The sequence below is a fragment of the Hyalella azteca genome, unplaced genomic scaffold (genome assembly GCF_000764305.2).
Source record: "Hyalella azteca isolate HAZT.00-mixed unplaced genomic scaffold, Hazt_2.0.2 contig15311, whole genome shotgun sequence".
NCBI classification, from domain to species: Eukaryota; Metazoa; Arthropoda; class Malacostraca; order Amphipoda; family Hyalellidae; genus Hyalella; species Hyalella azteca.
In genome coordinates this window covers 281,056-307,251 of record NW_025945168.1, presented here as the reverse complement: position 1 = coordinate 307,251, position 26,196 = coordinate 281,056, and the positions used below count along the sequence as shown (strand labels likewise).

The following is a 26,196-nucleotide window of genomic DNA, read 5'->3' as shown; positions in this document are numbered from 1 at the left end:
CATGAAACGAAAGAAGAGCCGAGGAGACGCGCATGCGAGCCTGAGGCGCTGGTGTCGGCGAGACGAGCTTCCTTTCCGGCGCAGGCTTCCGTTCCTTGCTAGTGATCACGCGTGAACGCACTAGATCGCATTAGAAGGCACTAGATCGTAATAGAACACACTAGATCGTAATAGAATGCACTAGATCACATTAGAAGGCTCTAAATCGGCTTAAAACGCATTAGTATGCACTGAAATGCTCAAAGCCAGATGAGGACGTACGTCGGGACAAGCCAGATCACCCAGATGCGGACGTACGCCAAGACAAGCCAGATGCGGACGTACAGTACGTCGGGACAAGTCAGATCACTTAGATGCAGACGTACGCCGGGTGTGTGCACCAATAACGTTATTTTAGCTCTTTGTACGCCGCGTTGTACGCCAGTAGAAGGGCTTGGAGCCTCGTTTACGCCGGATTAATCCGCAGAAAACGGCACCATCCTGGGTATGGCCTGAATAAGTTCATTCACTTCTTATTGCAAGTGCGTAACACAATAATGTAGTTATGTCACTATTGATGGAAATCACAAAGAATAACATCTTCACTATGTACATGCACTCACCACGAACAGCCAATTCACGAACACCCAATGTGAAGTCCAATTTGTATACCAAAGTGAAAAATTAGGTAGACACTGCCTGCAACTTGGATTAAAATGCCTGTGAATCTGTTCAATTTCACCTGTTCCTATGGTTTTTTTTTGCAATTTATTCAGTTTTTTCTTTTTTTTTTTTGGCAATTTCAACTGCTTATTTTCACCCTTGATTTTTAAAATTCATGGGTGAAACAATTTTTTTGCCTGCAGTTTCAGGAAACTTCTATGCATAGTGGAATTCTAGGAATAGAGGCCAGGGTGCAGAAAGTGGGTCACACTGTGGGCGAACATCAAAAGATCTCAGGCGACACACCAGCAGCAAAATTTATGCCTTCAGGAGATCTTGCCAACACATTTGGATTGAAATTATTGCATTTTAGAAATTGCTTTGAAATTGTTGCAAATCTGAAAGGCTGCAAGCGCAAACAGCAAGGTTTCTGGTAGGCATGGAATATATCTACTTGGCAAGCCGCGACTGAATTTTTGGAGCCGTTGTTTTATGGATTTGCCAGCCGTGATTCCATTTCTTTGAGCCATGATTTAATTTCTTTGAGCCATGACTTCCATATCTTGGCCATTAAAAGCCATTTATGAGCTGGCAGCTGCCAACTTTTTACTAAGTCCCATGCACATGTTATCCCTAATCTCTAATTTTAACCTAAAAACAGTCAACACCAACATTTTTCTTCACTTGAGTGGCAACTGATCACATGATAATGCAGTCTGACCGCTCTGACGTGATTGCAACTACGTAATCTATAAAGAAATGTTTTAGGTCAACTTGTTGTTTCATTGTGCAGGATATTTTGGCAGGATCGTTGAAAAATTGTGGACTGCAGAAGTTGGAAATTTTATGAAATGACATGTTTGCGAGTGCAAACTGCAATTTTTTCAATCAAACAAAAAGACATGACATAAGAGCCTCGAGATTTTATACCTACTGAAATTATATGATATTAGAGCCGCAATATTTCGGAAAAAAATAGGACTTTTCCAGCCCTGGTTTCCAATACATTTTGATGGATTAGGATGCAGTGAAGCTTGTCTGGAAATCTGTTGTGATGAGTGTAAGTGTTGCAGTGCGTGGAGAGTAAGGGATATACTATCAAAGTTGCTTGCAGCACTTTCTTATTAAAAATTACCTGGCGACGCATCTTGAAAATGGCTGGCGACGTTTTGGGCTAAAAATCCATATCTTGGCAATGCTGCTTGCAAATTCCCCACCCTGGATGTTGTCTAATGTTTATTTTGTGCACAATTGTGTTTTGTGAGAAGTGGTGCTAGTATGCTGTGTACCAGTCCATTAAAATTGACGATATGTTTATAATTATAAAATGCCATGCTCTTTTATATTACTATAGAATTGCATCATGGGCAGTCAGGGCAGAAGTTTTCTAAAATTATGGGGACCAATAATCATTTAAAGGGCACTTTTAAAAAATCTGGCATTGTGACAAATCCACACAATCGGCAGGTTAATTGAAATAATTGTAGAACTTCAACATTTAATTTTAGCACCCTAATAGCATAACAAAATCTATCTCTCCAAATTCAGTGAGATGTAAAATGTAGTTCTGGAAGTAAATTGGCAGGGAACAGGCTTTCGGACTGCGCTGCTAACAATGGCCAATCAGGTTGTTGTTGCGGCCAGGTGACTTGCTGGTGTTCATTTGGTGATGCAATTGTTACGTAAAAAACATGGAGCTGCAGGCCGTTCTCGATTACAGGATACTGTAAAGAAACCGGGTTTAAGTTAGATACTATTGGATTGCACGGGTGGACTATTGCTGACATTATTGAATTTAATACCCAATGTAACAGTAAGCTTTACAAACCTGAGTATTTATTGCTCAGTGTGATATACACCATTGGAAAGAGATTCAATTGAGGAAAATAAGCTGAAATCAGTGGGAGGGGTGGGAAGTTGGCCGGAAGGGATAGAAAGAAAAGTTGAAGATTTAATTAATTAGGAGAGTAAGAAATAGACTAAAGTTTAGTTTTTAACATTCTAATGCTCGCGTGCACTGTTCAGGTACACAGCGCTTTATGTGAGAAACATTAGTCATTCAGCTTTTGGCTAATATTGAAATATTTAAGTATATCGAAATGAGAATCTCGTATACAAGTTTAATTTAAATTTAATATTTGAGCCTTAACCTAGTGCCAACTTCCCACAGAGATAATTTGAAAGTGAAACAACTCAACAAAACGAAATGCAAACGTCATTCATACAAACCAAAACATAGGGAAACAGGATATCAGGAAGGAATTTAGAAATGGTTAGCCGGAGGCGAGATGGTCGTTTTGCTGCCTATAGCTGATCAAATGCTCAGTTTCGATAATGGGTGTTGCACTTTACACCGGCTGTTATACAGCAGAAAACTACTATTACTATGAAATTTACTAACTCCAGCGGCGTCACCACCTTTGTTTTCTACAGCTTGCGTTTTTTTTCCCAATTGCCGACCCGTTCCAAATCCCCTGCCTCTACAACCCACTTATTCTAAATATGATTTATCCAGAAATACGTAAACAGAACAACGAAAACTTTTAATCGGAAAACGCAACCTTAAAATAATCTATGAGACTATGAATAGCTTGCTAATGGTGAGAAATGAATTTCTCACAGCATATAGTTTCAAGAGAGGCATTATGCATTAGCTAGTGTAAAAAGTGGTATTTACTCTATGAGCTGTACCTGGATTTATGGGGTTGTAAGTTTCTCAAATTTGTGCCATGAGTTTAAAATTTGAGGCTGCAATGCCATTTTTGAGCCATGAGTGCATATGAACCAGAAAAGTTATTATTCAAACCATAACAAGTTTTGCACCTATATCTAATTCTACCCCAAAAATGGGAACATGAAGATTTTGCTTCACATTAAAGGCAATTCTGGACATTAAAGCATGATCTTTTTGTTTTTGTCAGAGATGCTTTTTCAAGTTTCATTCAGCAAAAAAATGCCTAATAAATTCACCATATCTTCAGCAAAAGTAGGAATACAAAAATCAAGACCATGGTGTCCAAGAGCTTAGTTTGCACTTGCTTGTCTATTGTCTCTTTATTTTTCTTCTAATTTTTGATTAAGATAATGAAAATTTACTTTGCATTTTCTGTGCTTTTAAATTCTAAGGGAACTTGCAATTTAAGCCAACTAATGATTCAAGTTGGTATTGTGGCTGAGACTTGAATTCATTCCCTCCTAAATGCAGGAGCCCTCTAGTAATATATAAATAATCAAATCCATCCCTCTTCCATGTAAAAAAATAACCAAAGTATCCCTGAAACAATATTGAACTTTAAAATTTATAAAAGTCCTGGCATAAATGACTCTAATTTAATTTGTTTATATCTTAGAATTTTTCTTCTGTATTCATATTACAATATGTACCTACTACTGTACATACACTTTAAGAGGAGCATCTACCCTAAAAATCAAAATTTTTGGCTTTTCCAGTTTATAAGCTCATCTTAAAGCTTACTTTCTGCCGCATCAAACAGTACTAGAACCATCTCTGTACGTTGATTTATGCTTTCAGGACAGATCCCAAAAAGGGGGTGGGTGGTGGGGTCCCTTAACAAAAGTCTATGGGGATAATTATGGCCAAGCCATATAAAATAGCTATCACTGGACCTGCAGCTCAGTTATCACTCAGCCATCACACGGAAAGATGTTGATATAGTCGTCCTATGCACTGCTGACTTGATTTTGAAGTGAGATAATGCTTACTTCCGGTATCTAAGCTACGTTACATGCCTTTGCATAGCACGCCTCGGATTTTTGCCTCTACTGAAAAGTTTGAAAACATGAAAACCTCTCTCACGGCAAACCTATCTCCTCCTAGAGTTTTGAAGCTACATCAATGAGACAAATGCCATTCGATTTGCAAAGAAAAGATCTACAAACTGGTTGTGGGCTTTTTTCCAAGTTCATTATAGTTCGGATTTTATTTTTCAAAAATGGGGAAAAGTGGAGGTAAAATCGAAAATATCAAAAAATTTTGGATGAATGCTCCCACACCCACAAAAATGAGAAATTAAAAAACCCTTACAACCAGTTTGTAGATATGGTCTTTACGCAGCAAATGATGTGTCTCAATGTTGTAGCTTGAAAATCCTAGGAGGAGATAGGTTTTATAAAGTACCGGTACTCCTTTTTGGCCATTTTCTAAGAATTTCACATTTTCTTTCAATTTTTTTCAAAAAATTTACATGAATAAAACATGACTTTTTTAGGGTTTACACAATACACATGTGTACCAAATTTCAAATTGATCCCTCTGTAAATTACCAAGATAAAATTTAGGGTAGACGCTCCCCTTAATACATTGGTATAAAAGGTAATTGAACAAACATTCTTTAAAATATAATACGGTATATGGTAGTGAATATTTTCTAGTACTAATTCTGTAAAAGTTTTCTTTATATTTTTTCAGTAACCTTCAAAACAAATCTTATGTATAAAATTATTGATTTTTATCTACAGACCAAATAAAATCATGCTTATTTAGGTGATGTTGACATAATTCATGAATATATGTTGTCCAACCCAGTTTCCAAGACAACCAATATATTTATATAACCCTAATCACTCTTACTTTTCTTTCAGAGTGCAGTATTGGTGTTTAGAGTGATATGATTATTTCATAGGTAAAGAGCAGCTTGCCCCTGTTGGTGTATACTTTTTATTTTGGACCTTATTTTTGTTTGTTAAACCATGACTGACTTTTTGGAGAATGAGGCTGAAGTTAGCAGTGGAGACGATGAAGAATATTCTGCCAAAGAACGGAAGAAAATCAAGCACATGAAACATGTTCCTTCAGATTCTTCTGAAGAGGAAGAGGATGGTTTGTTTTCTTCATTTTAAGTCTCATAGATGCTTACTTTTTATCTGTTTCAGTTGATGAATAATCATATATATTTTATTTATAAATTATGTCTTCTAAAGACTCCAATGCTTCATATGAGATTTACCTTCTGCTCTATTTTCCTGAAAAATGATGCAATAATAGTGTCTTCTCTAGGAATCATAGTCCAAGTTATGTTTCCAATCTGTTAATAATTTTTTTATGCTCAGATGTATTATTGGATGTATATTTACTTTGTTTTGCCACTGGAAAATTTTTTGAATGAACAATTAACAAAAATCATTTTGCATCATTGACATGGGGTAATAATAAGAGAGGTTTATCAATATAGGATTCTAATTTATTTTTCAGACGAAGATCGAATCCGAGAGGAAAATAAAGGTTTCATCAATGATGATGACGACGACGAAGGCTCGGGAAGTGGTAGTGGTAGTGGCAGTGATAGTGATCAAGATGATCGCAAGCCGAAGCGCAGACGGGAGGATGATGATGATGATCTTGATGCTGATAACCTGGATGAGGACGATCTAGATCTCATTGAGGAGAATATTGGTGTCAAGATAGACAGAAAGGTGAGCCAAGTAGTTGACTGACATGATTTTTTATTCTTCAGGGAACATATAGCAATTGTGATCATTTTTGATGATTAAATATTTTTGTGGGTTAACACATTCATTGTTGGATGAGTTGTATTATGAATATTGTTGTATAATGTTACATAATTTTTTACTATTAATATTTGATGGACTTGTAAAGTTTGGAAATGCTTGATGAAACATTTGAGCATTACAATATATATAACATAAGTACATAGTGTGATTATAAGAATGATGATAGTTTTTGCCATTATAAGCAGGCTGACTACTGGAATAATTTTATATTGTTTTTTTGCCAATATATATAGCTGATGGTATTAATAATTTGTAATTATATGTCGGCTAACAGAAAAAGTTCAAGCGCCTGAAGCGTGTCGTGGATGAAGACTCAGATGACGCCGACGATGGCGACGGGAGGGACCAGATCGCCAATGAGCTCTTCCATGGGTCTGATGTGAGTCACTGCACACGCATAAATGAATGAGTAATATTATCTAAATAATAGCAAATAGCACACTTATTACTACTTTACTACATTAAATACTACTATACTACAAGAAATGAAAGAGTCAAAATGAAGGCAAATACGTCGTAGTTATTTGCTTCCCTCAGATGTGGACTAAATTACAGTACGGAAACAGTTACTGTATTTCTCATTCATCATCAACATGCGTGTAGTATTTTACCTTACGCGATTAGATTATTCACTGTATCTCCGAGACTTTATTAGACTCTTCCATTTTAAGTCCTATTATAGTTGACGAACCAAGTATCATGGTTACCAGCATTGTTCTCCATTGATATTGGATGAAACTTTGAACTAGATCAGGGAATTGCAAATGAACAGGTTTTTCAAAAAATCTCTTGCTTGCATTATACTCTTAACTAAATTTAAAAAAATCTAAACTTTGAACTTGATCAGGGAATTACAAATGAACAGTTTTTTTGAAAAATCTCTTGCTTGCCATTATACTCTCAACTAAGTTGAAAAAATTTAAACTTTGAACTTGATCAGGGAATTACAAATGAACAGTTTTTCAAAAAATATCTTGCGCGTCTGCATACTCGTCTCAACTAAATTGAAAAAATCTAAACAAATTTTCAGGACGAGGATCGCAGGTCTACCAGCCCGGCCCCTCGAGACACGGGGGCTACAGCCCATGAAGACATCGGGTCCGGGGGCGAGTACGAGGAGAGTGACGAGGAAGACTTCATTGTTGACGACCAGGGCAAGCCTATACAGAAGAGCAAGAAGAAAGCCATCTTTGAGGACGAGGGACTGGAGGCTGCCAGGGATATTTTTGGTTGTGACTTTGACTATGGAGATTTCGAGCAATATGATGGTGAGTTTAGAACATGATTGCATTATTTTATTAGGTATTTATTAGAAATAATATATTTTTGTTGGTTTCATTTAAAAAAATTAACATTTTCCTAATTTTCTATTCTTATAAATTTGTAATTTATTGAGATTATATAAATGAGAGAATGTTATAGTAGATGTAAAAGAGAGAATTGACTAGCGTATGGATGGTTTGTGCAGCGGAGGGCGTGGTTGACAGCGACGAGGCTGACGATGAGGAGGACGAATATGAGGAAGACGAGGACGATGATGACGAGGAAGCGGCGGCAATTAGGAAGGAAGCTCTCAAGAGGAAGAAAGAAAAGAAGAAGAGAACACTCAAGAAAACTATTTATGACGTAAGTCATGCACTTGGCGCTAAATTCATTAGTGTGCTAAGACAAGTCATGATGTGGACGGCAGAAAATTGCCTTATTGTTTTATGCACAAAATGAAAATTAGAAGGTACTCATTTTGAAAAGTATTGTTTGCTCGGAAAAAATTATATTTCTTGTTTTATTATGAAAAAGAGACTAAATTCTCGCATTTTCTTGGGATAATTAATTGGTATTTAAGATCAAAAATTCCCTAGTGTGGGAATTTGAATGCAAATTGCATTCTAGTCTCAGAGTGGGTATGAATGGTTTATGTAGTACTTCAGATAAAAAATTTTCACGACCTAATGTTCCCCACGTGGCGATGTATTTTAATGCTACCCTCCCCATACTTTCACGTCCTAATGTTCCCCACGTGGCGATGTATTTTAATGCTACCCTCCCCATACTTTCACGTCCTAATGTTCACGTGGCGATGTATTTTAATGCTACCCTCCCGATGCTTTCACGTCCTAATGCTCCCCACATGGCGATGTATTTTAATGCTACCCTCTCCATACTTTCACGTCCTAATGCTCCCCACATGGCGATGTATTTTAATGCTACCCTCCCGATGCTTTCACGTCCTAAAGCTCCCCACATGGCGATGTATTTTAATGCTACCCTCCCGATGCTTTTACGTCCTAATGCTCTTCATATGGCGATATAATGCAGCCCTCGCGTTCCTCTTCAGGTATTCGAGCCTGCCGAGCTGGAGCGCGGTCACCTCACCGACAAGGACGCCATCATCAGACAGGAGGACGTGCCTGAGCGCTTCCAGCTCCGTCAGATCCCCGTCACTCCTACGCGCGAGGATCCCGAGGATCACAGCAAGGATCCCATCCTCCTGGCCGAGGCTGATTGGATCTATCAGAATGCTTTCAGCAAGCCGTCCATATCTCGACAGGTAAATTAATTTCATGTCATATTAGTTGCTGTCTTTAGGTTATTCATTTCCTAAAGTATATATAGAAAACTTCACCTTGTCTAAATCCAAGCCAGTATAAAAATGTTTTTACAATTTTCCTATTAGCGGGATACCTCAAGCGTAAAATAGAGGCTCTAAACCATACCCACTCAGTATAATTAATTCATAATTTATTTTCATTATTATTATTCCCGATTTTTGCTTCAGTCCTTTGTTGACGTTGTAATCTGCGCGTTTTTCCTTGCTTTCTCAACTCAATTGAGCATCAACTTAGCTTCGAGATTGATTATCATCGTGACTTGGACAATTAGACATTTTCCGATTGTCGGACAAATATTCATATATTTGTTATATTTTATTCTCGAAGCCAAATGCTCGCAGTATTTTCATTAAGCTGCCGTTTTTCTGCACTTCAGGACACGACAGACGATCTGTGCGACACGCGTCGTGATGACCGCGACCGCAGCTACCGCTACAACCGCGACTGCAATCGTGAGAACATCACCGCCAAAATCTACAACGCTCTCGACCTGATGCGCAACCACAAGCTGGAAGTTCCTTTCATTGCTTTCTACCGCAAAGAAGAGGTACAGCCTGAGCTCAAGATTCATCATCTATGGACCATCTATCAATACGATGCCAAGTTCTGCCAGTTGGAGCAGCGTAAGAAGAACCTGCAGGAACTGCTCAAAAACTACCACAACTTCCAGATGGAGACGGTCATGAGCCGCCCTTTGGATGCGCCTCTTCCTGAAGGCACCAGAATCCTGCAGACAGAGGAGATAGAGAGGTTTGTTTCTCGCCCTCTACGAAATTTTAAATGCATCTTCGAGTCATATCTATTGTTGTGGCATTTTGCTTGACTGTCTCACAGGTCCGCGCCTCATTTGACTTGTTAACAACGAAGGTTCGTATGCCGCACTTGCTCCTTCTTTCACTAATTTATCCATTTTGCATCATTTCTGTTTCTTTGGTTTATTCACTTTATCGCAATCACGTTATTTTGAATACCAACGGAGATATTTTATGAAATTACCGATTGCTTTAAAAAAATTGCTATCACTTTCAACTCAATCGTTCATCGCGTTCAGGTATGATAGCCTTATTCATAGATATATATTGTGAATCCTGTAGCTCTTTCAAGTTTTTTTAAAGTTAAAATATTAGTTGCTCTGCCCTTGGTATTTTATTTAGATACAACTGTAAAGGAATCATTTTGTGTGCGTAAGACAAGTGTATTTCGTCGTCAGAGTGTCAGAGATTGAGAGCACAGAGCAGATTGGTGACTGCTCGAAGCACTTCATGCTGCACTACGGCAGCCAGCGCGAGATGATGCACGAGTACAGGCGACGTAAGATCAAGGAACAGCGACAGGCCTCGCGTAAAACAGTCACGCGTACAGTCAAGGTTAGTAGCAGTGCTTCGTTAAGTATTTCAATGATATATCCTTGCAGTACCTACATTATGTACCTTTTAAATTTTTTGACAAGAGTGGAGTTTATTTTGATTTTGCGCCAGCTGGTCTCACCGTCTCAGTTACGAAGTCTTCAAAATATTTCGTGTGACTCAGAAATGCTCTGGTCAAACCATGTTCAGTTTCAAGCCTCAAGCGTGTGAACCATTTTCATGGTAAAGTAAAAACTAATCGATTGAAACATCGCTAATCCCGATTCAGGTGATGCGGAAGGTGAAAAGGAAGAAGCGCAAGAAGAAGCGTGCCATCATCGACGACGATGAAGACGTGGAGATGCAGGCTTCTCCAAGTCGGCGTAGCAGATCTCGATCGAAGTCTGGTTCCCGATCTCGATCCAAGTCTCGATCCAAATCTCGATCTCGATCTAAATCTGGTTCTAGATCTAGATCTCGTTCAAAGTCCGGTTCAAGGTCTCGTTCGCGTTCCAAATCGGGTTCGAGATCGAGATCTCGCTCCAAGTCTAAAGCAAAATCACGCTCCAATTCGAGGTCGAGGTCTCGATCTAAATCTGGCTCACGGTCCCGGTCTCGGAGTCGATCCAACTCTCGCTCCCACTCGGGGTCTCGTCCGCATTCTGCTGCCAGCAATCGATCTGGATCTCGAGGAGGGTCGCCTGCATCTCGGGGGAGTCAGTCCCCAAAATCGAAAGGCCGCCAGTCCCCGGCATCAGGCGGTGCGTCTCCAGCATCAAAAAAGGACGAGTCTCCTGTTTCGAAAGTTTCTCGGTCACCCGTCGCAGGACGAAGGGAAAGCCATGACAGTTCATCTGAAAATCTTGCGCCCACATCAGCTGCTACTGCCGCGCCTCCTCCTGATAACGATGATGACATCGACAACAGAAGTGAAGGATACCAGAGCGGTGGGGAGGAAGGAGGTGCTGAGCGCACTACCACGCCAGCGCCTCCTGCAGGGCAAGAGCCCCCAGCCGCTGCGTCTTTGGAGGCTGGCGTGAACGCTCTTGCTGTGACCAGCGATGACGAGACGCGGCAGAAAGCTGACAGCGATAGCGAGGAGGAGGTGGAGACTGAAGTAGAAACTGAGATTGAAGAAGAAGTTGAAGACGAAGATGAGGAGGAGAAAAAGGATGAAGAAAGCGAATCGCTTAAGAAGGCCATACGTCGTCATGAATATGAGCTGCTCAAGAAAGCCGGCATTGGTGAGTATGAGTAACTTGTTTTATTATTTATTATCTGTTACGCATTTTAAGTTATGTCTCCGTGTCAAATGAGGTTAACATACGAAGTTTCCGCAATTTCTCGGGATTATTTACTTTTTTGAATGAACTAAACAATATTGCAAGTTATATTTTCATTACGCATTCGGTTAGCGGAAAATGCAATTACAAATAATGATTATGAGTACAAATTATAATCGGAAAATAGTCGGCGAGACCTCGATGAAGTATAACGTGACGATTCGTCATAAAAGGGCTACTTAATCTACCGACATTTCAAAATTACGCGTGATTTTGCAATTGTTAAATTGATGAAGAATGAATCAGGTAAATGAATCACGTAAATGTAAATCATGTAAATGAATCGGGTAAATGTGCATGAAAAATTGGAAACAAATAACAATGAGATTTGGATCAATGAATTTTGAGCTAAAAATTCTTTCGATTGAAAACTACATTAGAGCCCTGGGGCTTGCCTGGAGGTGTGAATAAGGAAGTACAAAACGCTACCGAAAAATTCATGAAGCCACCAGAATAGAGGAATGTTGGCATGTGCTGCACAGCTTTACTGTGCCGGTATGTGATGCACAGCTTCCCTGTGCCGGTATTTGATGCACAGCTTCCCTGTGCCGGTATTTGATGCACAGCTTCCCTGTGCCGGTATTTGATGCACAGCTCGCCCCTTACAGAGCCGCTGACGAAGCAGTTCGGGCTGACTCCTGAACAGTTCGGGGAGAACTTGCGTGACGACTACCAGCGCTACGAAGTTGATCAGTGCCACGTGGAGCCGCTCAAGGAGGCCGAGGCTTATCTCTCCAAGTATGTATTCTTTTGCTCTTTATAATTTATTACCGCTTGTGTGTGGTAAGTACTCTTATAAACCTCAATACCAATTACGACTTGGATGTGGTAAGTAATTAATTAATCAGCCTAATCTAGTTAAGCATCTTAATGATCAACAATTACGAATTGCATGTAGTAAGTATCCTCATGAACCTCATGACCGATTACGAATTAGAGGGATAATTTTTTTGAAAAATTAATGACCTGTTACGTATTAAGGTAAGTATTTTTATAATACTAATGACCTAAAACACCTTGGATGTGAAGAATTGCTTTCACTCCAACCGGCGTGACACCGTCTGAAATTGTCAAATTAAATACGTTGCATCAGTCAAGTTTTTCAGACCGAGCAATTCGAATTAAATGTACAGTTATTTCGAGCCACCTCGTTGAACGTAGTTTTCGATACAAAATTGATACTATTTCTATAAATATATCTATTTATCCAATGCAAATTCTTGATTGAGGCCAACGGATTCATGGCTATTTACTTCAGTCATATTTTTATGCAGTTCCAAGGTCAGCATTTTAATTGTAATGTTATATGCATCTGTTTTGATTTTTTCTACTTAATTGCTATTAACTTTGGTTGTAACTTTTAAATATATTTTCTTGTGTAAGTATCCTATCTTAAGAGTAAACCATTACAGAATGTGCACGTCGCCGACGCACGTGTTGGAGGGCGCAGTGCGCATGCTGGGGTGGCAGCTGGCATGCGAGCCGCTGGTGCGCAAGACGGTGCGCGAGGTGTACTTTGAACGCGCCAGACTCGATGTCCGTCCTACACAAAAGGGACTCAAGCTTATCGATGAGCAACATCCTCTTTATGCGCTTAAGTACATCAAGAATAAACCAGTGCATGACCTTCACAATGAACAGTTCCTAAAGCTCAAGACCGCCGTGGACGACAAGCTCATTGAAATTCAATTTTGTGAGAACATCGAGGGCAACAAAAGCTCCTCTTATCTTGACGAGATGAAGCAGCTTTATTACAAAGATGAATTCTCCAGAGTCGTGCAGGACTGGAATGACTTGCGTGGCCGCGCCGTTGAGTTTGCATACAAGAAAATAATCGAAGATTTGAAGCGAGAGTTAACAGAGCGTCTATTGAGCGAAAGCAGGAACCATGTTCTTGAAAGATGCTGCGCCAAACTTCATCACTGGATCAAAGTTGCCCCCTACGCGGCTGGCGACTTTGCTGACGAGGATGAGGACGACTGGGACACTTCGAAGGGCTTCAGAGTTCTGGCCCTCGCTTATGACCCTGACCCCTCACAGGCTGCGTTTGCTGCTGTGGTCGACGTAGATGGGGACATAATAGAATACAAGCGCTACCCTAATATGCTCAAACGCAAGGACGCTTACGATGAACGATTCGCCGCCATGAAAGAAGACGACCTGCAGAAATTCCGCGACTTGATCATGAGGCGTCGTCCTCACGTCATCACAATTGGGGGCGAGTCTAAAGAAGCGTTGATGCTCGTTGAAGACATTAAGGAAGTCGTTAGTAGCCTGGAAGAACAGGAACAGTTCCCCAAAATCAATGTAGAGTTGCTCGACAACACCTTGGCCATCCTATATGCCCTCTCGAAGAAAGGGGAAGCCGACTTCCCTGACTTCCCGCCTTTGCTGCGACAGGCGGTCTCCCTGGCGCGTAGGATGCAAGACCCTCTACTCGAATTCTCCCAGCTTTGCAATCCTGACGATGAAATTCTCAACTTACGCTACCATCCCCTGCAAGATTTGCTCAACCCTATTGAGCTTCTAAATCATCTAAGCATCGAATTTGTCAATCGTACGAACGAGGTTGGCGTTGATTTGAATTTAGCTGTGGCTTATCCATATCGACAAAATTTGGTCCAATTTCTCTGTGGTTTTGGGCCTCGGAAAGCTAATCAACTCATTAAGCAAATCAAGCAAAATGATCACCGCCTTGAGAACAGAAACCAACTTGTACTCACCTTCCATATGGGTCCAAAAGTTTATGTAAATATTGCCGGTTTCATCAAAATCGACACAGCTGCGGTCGGTTCAAGTGACACTTACATTGAAGTCCTCGACTCTACCAGGATTCATCCTGAAGCGTACGATTGGGCTCGGAAAATGGCGGTAGATGCACTAGACTGTGACGACGAAGATCTTAATAAACCCGCTGAGGCCCTCGAGGAAATTCTTGACTGCCCTGAGAAGCTGAGTGAGTTGGACTTGGAAGCGTTTGCCAAAGAGTTGGAGAACCAAGGCTTTGGATTAAAAAATACAACTCTTTACGACATCAGACACGAGTTGAACCACCGTTACAAGGACTTCAGAGCTCCATACGAGAGTCCCACAGCTGAGGAAATCTTCAACATGCTCACCAAAGAGTCTCCCGAAACTCTGTACGTAGGCAAGCTTGTGCAGTGCACAGTCATACGCTTCATCCACCGAAAACCTCGCGGTGATCAGCTGGACAATGCCAACCCTGTGCGTAATGAAGACTCGGGTTTGTGGAAATGTCCTTTCTGCATGAAAAGCGATTTCCCTGAACTCAGCGACGTGTGGAACCATTTCGATGCCGGTGACTGCCCCGGACAAGCTATCGGAATCAAAGTCAAGATAGATAACAATATCATGGGATTCATCAATATAAAGAATCTTTCAGACAAACCCGTTAACAATCCAGCAGAACGAGTGAAAAAGTTTGGTCTTATCCACGCTCGTATCACAAAGATCGATCCTGAACGATTCTCAGTAGACTTGACGTCCAGAACTTCTGACCTGCAGGACAAAGATGGTACTTGGAAACCCCCCAAAGATCATTATTACGACGCCGAAGCAGAGGAGAAAGACATGATCCAAAACCAAAAGAAAAGAGACAAGAAGAGCCGGACGTACCACAAGCGTGTTATTGCGCACCCTTCGTTCCACAACATCGACTACAAAGAAGTTGACAAGCTCCTCTCGGCCATGGACCAGGGCGAAGCCATCATCCGCCCCTCCAGCAAAGGCATTGACCATCTGACGGTGTCCTGGAAAGTCACCGAGGGCGTCTTCCAACATATTGACGTTATAGAGCAAGATAAACAGAACCATTTCTCGCTTGGTCGGCGTTTGTGGATTGGCACTCTAGAGTTTGAAGATCTTGATGAAATTCTCGCGCGGTATGTTTCTCCTGTGGCTTCAAACGTACGCCAAATATTGGAATACAAATACTACAAAGAGTCTGTAGCAGGCAGCAAGGAAAAGGCCGCTGAATATCTGAAGAGAGACAAAGAAAAGAACCCGAAAGCCATACCGTACATTTTCTCGCCAGTGAAAACTTTGCCTGGTAAATTCTTGCTTTCGTACCTGCCACGGACGAAAGTTATCCATGAACATGTCACTGTACTTCATGATGGCTTCAAATTCCGCGAAAAGCATCTCTTCCCGTCACTTGCTTCACTGCTTAAATGGTTCAAAATGAACTTCCGCAACATCACGTCGTCGGGTATAGGAGCTGCGACCCCTGGCCGTATGTCAAGCAGGACCCCTTATATGGGGGGCACGACCCCTAGCATGGTAGGCCTCGACACCCCCAGCATGCATAAATCTCACATGCTGCACAATATCTCGACCGTTGCCAGCGCGACGCCTTACAGCATCGCTACGCCTAATAGCAACTACTCGCAGACGCCTTACTCTAATTACGCTCAAACCCCTTACACTCCTTCTGGTCAGACGCCATTCATGACGCCATATGCCACCACCCCTGGCCCTTCGACCACCCCGCGTTACGGTGGTGTCACCCCAAATCCGAACCTCGCATCTCAGCTTCTGCCGCCCCCACAGCGCTCGCACATCGCCGCACATTATGGCAGCGCAACGAACGGCGCTGGTGTCACGCCCATGCCCGGGTACGGGTCAGGTGCTCCTGGGTACCACGGCAGTGGCGCCCCCATTGCCTCGCACATGAGCCACCGACCTCCGTCATCGCGTGCCAGTGCCTCGATGCACAGCCGCTCAGAGCAGCAGGACTGGAGTAAGGCAGCAGAGGCGTGGGCGAAGGCGAGCCGTAGTGATGGTCGAACTACCCCGCGGTACTCTAGCACGGACACCCGGCGTGGCAGTGGTGGTCGGTCTGAAGGTGGTGGTAGAACGCCTCGCTACAGTGAGGGTGGTAGCCGTTACCAGCCATACTCCCAGCCGGACTACGACGCCTCACGCTCTACTCCTCGCTCCGTACGCTCCACACCCAAGACCATCCATTCACCTACTAATATGAGCATCGGCGGCGACCAGACGCCTCTCTACGATGAGTGAACATCTTTGTCTAGGCGTAAAAAACTAGCGGGTTAATTATCTTGGTGATCAAACTTGCGTGTTTTGTGCCGGAACTCATGCCCAACGACTTTTCCGTGTCTGGTTTTTTCGAGTTTGACGTTTAGAATCCTAAAACTATCCATAAAATTCATCTATCTTTATAGCTGCATTACTGTTTGTGCTAAAATTCTGTACATTTATTACTGATGAGGCCTTGGTGCATGTTTGCCGATAATAGAAAAGTAACTTGTATTTATTGTGTAGTTTTGTGCCGTTGATGCCCTTACTATTTTCTTATTTGGGGAAAATTTTGGTGCCTGTTTTTAATATGCGAATTGTGAGGTACGTAATTCGAGTAATTTAAGAGTCATTTGTTCGTGTGGCGTAGCGACTCTATGTACATAATCCAGGAGTGAGATCTTAATGTTATATGGTGTAATTTTCACGCTAATCTCGCAGAGATGTGAACAAAGCTTAATCATCGACCAAGGGATACAAGAGGCGCTTCTGAACAAACTGGCAAAATCCAAGTTTTCAACTGATATCTTTTGCTCAGCTGGATCTCGCGAAATTATTCTCATGCTTTCATCTTAAGTTGATCAATTTGTATATCAAAAACGTTTTTATATCAAAGCCGCGTATAGAAACAATGCCTGATACCTTATGTTAATTGGCGCTGTAGAATATAGAAAATGCATGTTTGCTGTTCTTGAATTGAACGCAAGTTCCCGGATGCACAAAATAACTAAATCTTGGTCATGACAAATAAGGACAGCGGTGCAAGTTGCGTGTGTTGATTCCCGCAATTCTATTTCATTTATTTGGTTCCCCCTTGAAAATATTCCACTCCTTAAGTTCACACCATTCATGTATCAATGCAAAAAAATCCATAGTAATGGAGCCGTGCTTGTTATTATTCAACTTTAACATTATTGTAGTGTGTACTCTCTAGTGTATTATTTTATTGATTACTTTACTTATTCAGTTGTGGGTTGAAGTTCCGTCTTCAGACATTTCTCTCACGCCGACTTTGAGTCCGGTTTCCTCGCTGAGGTTCTAATCATGTATGGTTCTTGTATTATCCACGGTGATAATGAAGCCTTTCTGCTCATTAAGTGAACGAACAGACGTTCTAAAGCTCTAAAAGCTGCCCCCTACTTTCTCTTGAGTTCATGATCCAGTCGGAATCTTTGTGCAAGCTCATGTAACTATAGTAATTGTGAAGTTTATTTTGATGACGAGGGTAATCATGCATCGCCTTGTAATCAATATTGTCGGCGTGCGTAGATTATTTGAGTTATCCAGCAAAATAGTTGAACTCCATTTGTTCTGTTCAGTGTTGAGGTAATATATACGAATAAGTCAAATGGTGGAATTCTTTTCCTTTACTTACCTGTATTTATTTATTGAAGTTAGGGACATGTTGCTTTGAAGTAGATAAATTCTGTTGAACGCAGAACGAAGAGAGAACGAATGAGCCTTGCTGCTGTCGGCCGGTCTTCGAATGCCCCGAGTTGAGTATTGAATGTATACAATTAATTTTCACTATATTGATGACGGTCTTGTACATATTCTTTAAACACAAACCTAACTGCAAGATAAGAAAAGTAATCAAATACGATTTAAAAGCATATGAGCCTCCATCGAATTGAACCGAAGCGCAATAAAGGTAGGATGGTCGAGTGCTTCAAATAGACGGAACACGTCCAACGTTACATCCGACGACGACTCGGAGACGGAGGACGACGAAGGCGGCGCATCAGCGTGGCCGGGGACTAGGAAGTCCCGAACTCATCCTATGGTCATAAGTAAAGAGCATCATGATTAGGGCAGTGAGTTGCGGTACATATCCCAGTCAGCTGTTGAAATTCTGGTACAAAGCGACGAGCTGGCTCGGTAGTAGAAAGTAAGGGCAGCAAGTTGCGTGTTGTAAGTCATTAACCTGTATAAATATGTCCAAGTTTTGCCCCTAATTAAACAACTATTGCTATTAAAAAGTGCGTTAGACGCGTCCTATTGGATTATGTTAGCTGTATTCGGTAGAAAAATACTGAAAATGAAACATTTTTATTGGATTCTCAATTTTCGGAATTCGAAAGGCCGCGTTTCGAAATCTTCGCGTACAAAGTCCATCTTGCAACGGACCACGCACGGATATTGAGGCCAACTTTCAGCGTGCCAATTCTTCGAAGCTGGAATGGAAGCCTCGAGTTACAGAAATGTAATTTTTAGGTCAGGGAAAAAGACAAGAGAGAAGAGGAGAGCCGCTTTCCATTTTACAAGGTGGAAATAAGATGCCAATTACGCACGACAGAAGGAAGACGCAGAGCATCCCCTGCAGAAGAAGACGCAGATCGTCAGATCGTCAAGCCTAAAATAAAGTGTTGAGTGATTAATGTCTTTTACCTGAGAATTTTGCTGACCATATTTATCTGTTGTAAAGCCGGGATCAGGCCACGCCGATTGCTCATCCAAACTCTTGTAAAAAGCGAAAATCCGACCAACTCTGTGGAGTTTGTGAAGATTCTATCTCTAATCTGCAGCAAATAAATTCCCACACCAAGGAAGTGATAACACCCGTGAAACATTAGCATCGTTTTCAGGTATATTAATTGAAATCGTTTTTTCGAATGTTACAAGATATATTGCGTCACTTTTACCTATGCATTAAATTTAGAATTTTTAGCTTATGCACAGGAACATTGCAGTAATTACACCTTTTGTGACTTTCTTTTCATAATTTTAATAATTAAACATAACTTCCAACGCTGTATGAACAGAATTTGTTATACAGCAGCACAGAGAGTCCACCTTGCACTCACTAAGAGAGAGGAGTGGAACTTTGTCCAAATAACGATGCACTTTTCACACTTGTGTGGGTCATCCTGACCCAGTTTTGCCCGGCAAAAAGGAGTTTAAATGTTACATACACTCTGCTGGTGTTGTGAGTAAGAAAATGTGTCATTATTTTGACAATATGATCCATTCCTTTGTTTGAGTGAAGCTCTTCTCTACTCTAAATTTCGCAATATTCATCACTAAACATCATGCATGACAAAGTATCATTCAATATCATCATGCATGACACGGTATCATTATACACTTCATATAAAGTTGGAGATTTGATATCATCGCTACGATGACGACAGGCAAATAGAATGGACACTCAAAAAATCAGTGAGGTTTTCTAAACAGCGATGCAGTTTTAGACATCATGCGGGTCATCCTGAACATGTTTTCTCCGGCAAGAAGGGCGTATCAGTGCTACGCGCACAAAATGTGTCAATATTTGGACAATACGACTCATTCATTTTTTTAGTGTAGTACACAAGGAAATTATATAGACACCGCCGCCCAGACCTCATCAGGAAAGTTGCATAAAAAACAGTTTTTCCTACTCAATCTCCGTAGCAAAAAGGTGCTAAAAACCTACAAATATCGTATATGAGTTCATAAATAACAACAATATCACTTTTCTTGACCGCCCAATTTGATTTCCGGAAGACTGCGGATGCTTAACAATTTTGCGGAAATATAAAATATAATTTTTGAAGGCACACTGGAAAATCAATTGAAAGACAAACCGTTTATATAAATATTATTATTGGTCCAAACTTTACGGCCACATTTGCTCTATTCATTCACTACGATGATTTAATTATGGAACATAATTAATATAGAAAATTGTTACATGATTGTTACACAATGAAAGGCTTGATAAATTTGATTATTAGTGAGCTGGCAGAGAAAAATTTCATTTTGGTTGATATATGTTAATGACCAAGAAATACGTGGTCCTCGGGAGACACGATCCCCTTCCAATTCCCTGTTAGAGTGGGAAACACATTCCCCTCGCACTTATAGAGTGGGATTTCTCATTCGCCGTCATCACCAATAACAGTTTTTGGTGTTTTCAAAGTCAATCTCGCAGCCACTCAGTGACACAGCGTCGTGCAGCCACTCAGTGACACAGCGTCGTGCAGCCACTCAGTGACATAGCGTCGTGCAGCCACTCAGTGACACAGCGTCTCGCAGCCACTCAGTGACACAGCGTCTCGCAGCCACTCAGTGACAGCATCAGTGGCAAGTTATAAATAAATAAAAAATCCCCTAAATAATGTTGATTATCATCGTAAAAGTTTTACATTTCACGGCAAGCTCTACTCTAGTATTTACAACAAAGTTAAATACCTTCAGAAGAAAGAAGGTAAGCAGGCCACTAAACACTAAACATATCGTAATTATTTAATTACTGTTAAGCCACGACCGTTTCATCTGATACAAAGAGTCGGAATAATTAAAACTAACATCACATTGAACAGAACAGCATCCCTCAACCCTCACACTCAAACAAATGAGAGGGACTTTGTTCAAATAGCGATGCACTTTTTAGGGCATTTTCTCATTTATGGAAAAAATGAACTATTGTGCTCGCCATGGCCGTCTGTCTGTCTGTCCGTCCGTCTGTCCGTCTGTCCGTGACCTCAAGTTTTCGTCGACGAGAAAATGTGCTCTCTGTCACTCACTGCAGTGAGTACTGAGTTACATTTTTTTTAAACCTTATGTGGGTCAACTTGACTCAGTTTTGTCCAGCAAAAGGGCGTCTCAGAGCTACACTCATTCTCTGCTCGTACTGTTCGGACAACATGAGCCATTTGTATTTATGAGTGCAGGCAAATACTTCAAGCTAATTCTATTATTCTAGATCACAATGAAGTCTTGATGCGCCCAAAACTAAACTAAGCATCGAGTTCTCGTTTTTCACACTAGATATGCTTTCATGCTGATTATTTTCCTGACTCCACATCAAGGCAATCATTTTATAAATATGATCAATACGTACATTTTCCCATCTTATCAGTCATTCTGGCTCCAAAGTACAACATCTTTGTGACCTCAATATGCCAAGACCAACAACAACAACTTCGTGTTAATAATATTCACCGTTACAATAATAGATAAATAAAACATGTTAAAACCTCGAGCACTGATAAGAAATTCACGTCAAAGCAGGCAATATTATCTGTTATACGATCAAATTTTTACAGCCTTACTTCCGAACTCCACTATGAATAAAATTCAAATAAGTAATATTAAGTAAATTTTTAAGGCTTTCCCCCTCAACGCTTCATAGTGGATATTTCATAGCTCGAACGCATTACAATTGGCATGCAAGCTAATATTCGTGACAGTTGTAAGTAGCAAATCAAATGATATCTTTTTATATTAAATAAAATGGCAACACAAACTAGAGTTCATTCGGAACTTACTACACCAGATTCAATCAGCAAAAGGCTTAGCAATTTGAAGATTATTAGTTTAATCAAAGAGTTTCAAAGTTAAGCATCTCAAATGCTAGCAAGTGAAAATAATGGCAAATACCGATTGACGAGACAAGCAGAGCTCCCTTCGACACGCCATAAATGCAGTCACGTGTCATCGAGTTCTTCTCTTCAGTCCTTCTCTCAAGCCCTCCCCTCATGCTCATATCGAAAGCCCTTCTCTCAAGCTTTTTCTTGGCAGCCTCATTCCCAAATCTTACTTTAAAGCCCTGCTCAAAAGCCATTGTCCCAAAATTACTCTTAAGCCCGTCTCACAAGCTCTTCTTTGCAGCCCTCCTCCTAAATCTTACTCTAAAGCCCTTCTCACAGGCCCTTATCCCGAAACTTACTCTCTAGACCTTCTCTGGAGCCCTCCTCCCTAAATCTTACTCTTAAGCCCTTCTCACAAATTACTCCTATACTACATTAACTAGCGAGACTACAAGCACATACAAAACATATACTCATTTCGTAAGATACAATAACAATTAACAATTATTTCTATGACTGTAAGAAGCGATCATTGCACGCAAATGACATCGTTGAAAGGCTCGTCAAGCCACCACCAGGCGTTTAACGTTGAAATAACGTTGATCTCACGTTCTTTTAACGTTAAAATAACGTTGAATAAACGTTGTTTGACCGTCATTTACATGACGGGTACAAGACACGACTTGCTTTGCACAGCTTCTAGTTAAACTAACTATAGAATTATCGCTACAATTACTAACTTTTGTTTTGCGAAAGGCGATAACGAGTTCATTACGATTGACAGTTGATTACGATTACCATCAATAGAATCGATGGTAACAGATTTACGATCGATTCTACCACAGAACCGCAATGAATGCAAGTTTCTACTCATGAAACATGTTCCTGCACGTTATTATTTACAGGTTGCTGCAAATATGTAAATAAGTTCTAATTCGTCTTCATAATTTGTAAGCGGCACTGAGATTATAACTTTTTAATGTACGAATTTTACTGTCGACGGAAAGTCTGTTGTACTGTTCTACAAAATTCATTGTAATTTGCTTCAAATTTATAGAAGAGAATGGCTTTAATTGCCGCACATAGCATCATAATAACTACATTTTAAAATTGAGACTCAATTTTGTGAAGAGACAATATAGAGATCAGCGAAATTCGAGAGAGAATACTGTCATGTTTTCGGTATCGAGAAGAATATTCAACATTGAGAAAACAGCTTAATCTAAACATTTTTAGCTTAAAACCGACATCGAAATCTAGACAAATTATAATAAAAATTTGATGATTAACGCATTTAGGTCGAGTCAACATTTGGTTCAGTTTCGAATACATTACAGTTTGTTCCATAGCGAATAAATAGTCGCATTTTTGTATAAATTTCGATACCAGAGATAACAATTTGTGATAATCCATGGGACCCGGGAATTATTTTGCAAAAAAAATTTTTATCTGGACATTTTTAATTTAAAATGAGATAGAGAGAACATTTCTGAACAGCAAACACGAGAAATCCTGCTCATCACATCACACAGAAAAATGAGCTAGATTTAGTCCAAAAAGCGATACATTTTCTGCCCATTTACTCTTAATCCTGACTCAGTTTGGCCAGTCACAACGACACATCCAAGTCCTACCTACACAAAGTGCGTCACTATTGGACAATATGGCACATTTATTTTCCTGAGCGTCGCTTAGAAGTTGGCCAAGACGTTAGCGGCGTCGTAGAGCGGAGAGTCCAGAGACGGTTTCTGCTCTCTGCACAACATAGAGTATTTTCAGTCTCTGTATCAATATATAATATTAATACTACTATATTTATTATTGATATCATAATATTGATTGATAATAATTCTAAAATATAAAAAATATAGAACAAATTTTTAATATAGAAAAAATAGGTCCACAATAGCGAATATCTTTAGCCTCTGACCAATGTATAATATTAATACGACATAATTATAATTTATATAATAACATTAATTGGGAATAATGCTAAAACATTAAAAATATCGAAAAAAGTAAAAAATGTTCAATACTGGTATCGAAAAAATAGTGCGAACATCTTTAGCCTCTGCACCAATATATAATATTAATACTATATATTTATAATTAATATATTAAAATTAATGGTGAATTATCCTAAAATATAAAAAATATCGGAAAAAATAAAAGAAAATGTTTAATACCGAAAAAATAGTGCGACAATAACGAATATCTCTAGCTTCTGCACAAATCTATTATATTAATACTATATAATCATAATTTATATCATAACATTAATTGAGAATAATGCTAAAATAAAAAAATATGGAAAAAAATAAAATAAATGCATAATATCGAACAAATAGTATCACAATAGCGAGTATCTTTAGCCTCTGCACAAATATATATTATTAACATCATAAAATTATAATAAATATATCATAACATTATTTGTGAATGATCCTAAAATAGGAAAAATATCAAAGAAAGTAAAAAATGTTTTAGTATCGAAAAAATAGGACCACAATAGCGAATATCTTTAGCCTCTAACCAATATATAATATTAATACTGTACATTCATAATTAATATAATAACATTAAGCTAGAATAACGCTAAAATATAAAAAAATAACAAAATGTTTAATATGGAAAAAATAGTGAAAACTCACGAAGAAGATGAGTGGTCCATGGCTGAAGGTACAGACGAAGGCGCAGAAGGAGAGCCCAGGGGCACGGGGGTGTTGGGGTAGCTGCTGCTGCTGCCCTCCAGCCCGGGCTTAGGCCAACTGAAATGCCCATTCACAGTCACACGCAGAAAAATAGAGGGGTTGTCTGAATACTGACCCGCTTTATTATTTACCCATCAGAAAAATGGATCCATGGTTTATCCAAATACTGACTCACTTTTTTACCTAGCACTAGAATTTCTTACCTGCCCCTAGCAAGAACAGAGAGCGGACATAATGCTAAAATATCAGTAGCACTGATACGCCTATCCTAGCAAGAACAGAGATAGGACGTAGCACTGATACGCCTTTAAACCGAGTCAGGATGACCCATACAAGAGCAACACGTGTATCATCATTAGGACAATATCTCGCTATTTTTTCTGAGCCCAAGAAACAAGTATTGGATATTTCGAAGAAGTTACTATAACCAGATTTCGGGAGTAATGCAGCTACGAGTACTAAAAATAATATACCAAAGCCGTTTTCGGGGACTTTGTAGCTAAAATTTGAAAATAGAACGAGGCAGGTAGAAGAACTCTAAAATTTTACTATAAAATATCAAAACGACTAAGAACAACCCAGACATAAAGACCACTCACCCCACTCTAAAATTTACGATAAAATATCTAAAGGAAGAAGAACAACCCAGCCATAAAGACCACTCACCCCACTCTAAAATTTACAATAAAATATCTAAAGGAAGAAGAACAACCCAGCCATAAAGACCACTCACCCCACTCTAATATTTACAATAAAATATCTAAACGGTGAAGAACAGCCCATAAAGACCACTCACCCGAGCACATGCGTGACGACTCCTGAAGGTATATAAGCACCAGGCACGGGGGGCAGCTCCGTGACGGGCGTATAGTACTTGGAGAAGGCGTGGTCCTTGGGCGTGTTGGGGTAGAGCGTCGTCAGGCGTCGCAGGTCAGAGATGCGGTCTGCCAGGGGGCGGATACCGAAGTCCTTACTTGTGAACGGCTGCAGCATAAACACTTCTCGGCTCTCTGGGGGCGAGGAGTTAAGGGGGTTGTAATTATATGTACTGTATATCTATTGTACTTGTATATGTTGTACTTATCTATATACCTAGTAAATATCTACATTGTACTTATTCACATTGTACTTATCTATAGTGTACTTATCTATATTGTACTTATCTATATAGTAATTATCTACATTGTACTTATCTATATTGTACTGATCTAACAAACGAGACGTAAGTCAGATAGTAAGAATGTTGAAAAACGTATCTAAGGCACAAGACGTAAGTTGAAAAAGGTATGGATGTTGTAAAAGTTATCATGAGCAAGAAAAATAAGTAGGAAGCTCGGTTAAAGTCATCGGTAGAAATTGGACAACTAAAATATATGTAAATTTTCTCCAGCTTGACGATGCCGCTTATAATAATTTCGACTCAATGAAAAACAATTCATTATTGCGGCACGAAAGCATAAGCATTTTCACACGCCATCCTGACATTTCCCCCATTGGCTCTTCAAGAAATTTCTACATGCCGGGGCTGCAAGAGTTTGTCATTGAATACATAACATATTTCAACGCAAGGTAGACGTGGCTTGTCATCAAGTTGATTCGTTTATATATAATGGACGATTCGACAATCAATAATAGTAAGCATAAAAATCAATAATACGTTG

General features: G+C 40.0%; 2 protein-coding genes and 1 long non-coding RNA gene across 3 annotated transcripts in view; 1 reads left to right on the top strand and 2 right to left on the bottom strand.

Moving 5' to 3' along the window:
- Positions 1–2,126: 2,126 nt before the first annotated feature.
- LOC125179130 lies at positions 2,127–3,013 on the bottom strand. Its single transcript, XR_007157154.1, has 2 exons — positions 2,471–3,013; positions 2,127–2,366 (listed from the first exon to the last, which is right to left on the bottom strand). It is a non-coding gene; the product is annotated as an uncharacterized LOC125179130 (long non-coding RNA).
- A 2,231-nt stretch (positions 3,014–5,244) lies between these two features.
- LOC108674479 (transcription elongation factor SPT6-like) lies at positions 5,245–17,879 on the top strand. The gene is made up of 11 exons (XM_018162434.1): positions 5,245–5,482; positions 5,855–6,075; positions 6,449–6,553; positions 7,205–7,442; positions 7,643–7,800; positions 8,510–8,722; positions 9,160–9,533; positions 9,994–10,150; positions 10,419–11,373; positions 12,081–12,210; positions 12,885–17,879. Exons 1-11 carry the CDS (start codon positions 5,353–5,355, stop codon positions 16,510–16,512), a joined length of 6,309 nt encoding a protein of 2,102 aa, XP_018017923.1. The 5' UTR covers positions 5,245–5,352; the 3' UTR covers positions 16,513–17,879.
- Positions 17,880–21,068: 3,189 nt separating this feature from the next.
- The window catches only part of LOC108674474 (signal transducer and activator of transcription 5B), a 37,792-nt gene continuing 32,664 nt past the window's right edge, over positions 21,069–26,196 (bottom strand). Inside the window, exons 16-18 of the mRNA XM_047884361.1 lie at positions 25,332–25,545; positions 24,476–24,592; positions 21,069–23,579 (exon numbers count right to left, since the gene is read on the bottom strand). Of these exons, the coding sequence (XP_047740317.1) occupies positions 23,516–23,579; positions 24,476–24,592; positions 25,332–25,545 (395 nt within the window). The 3' untranslated portion in view covers positions 21,069–23,515. The remainder of the gene's footprint in view (positions 23,580–24,475; positions 24,593–25,331; positions 25,546–26,196) is intronic.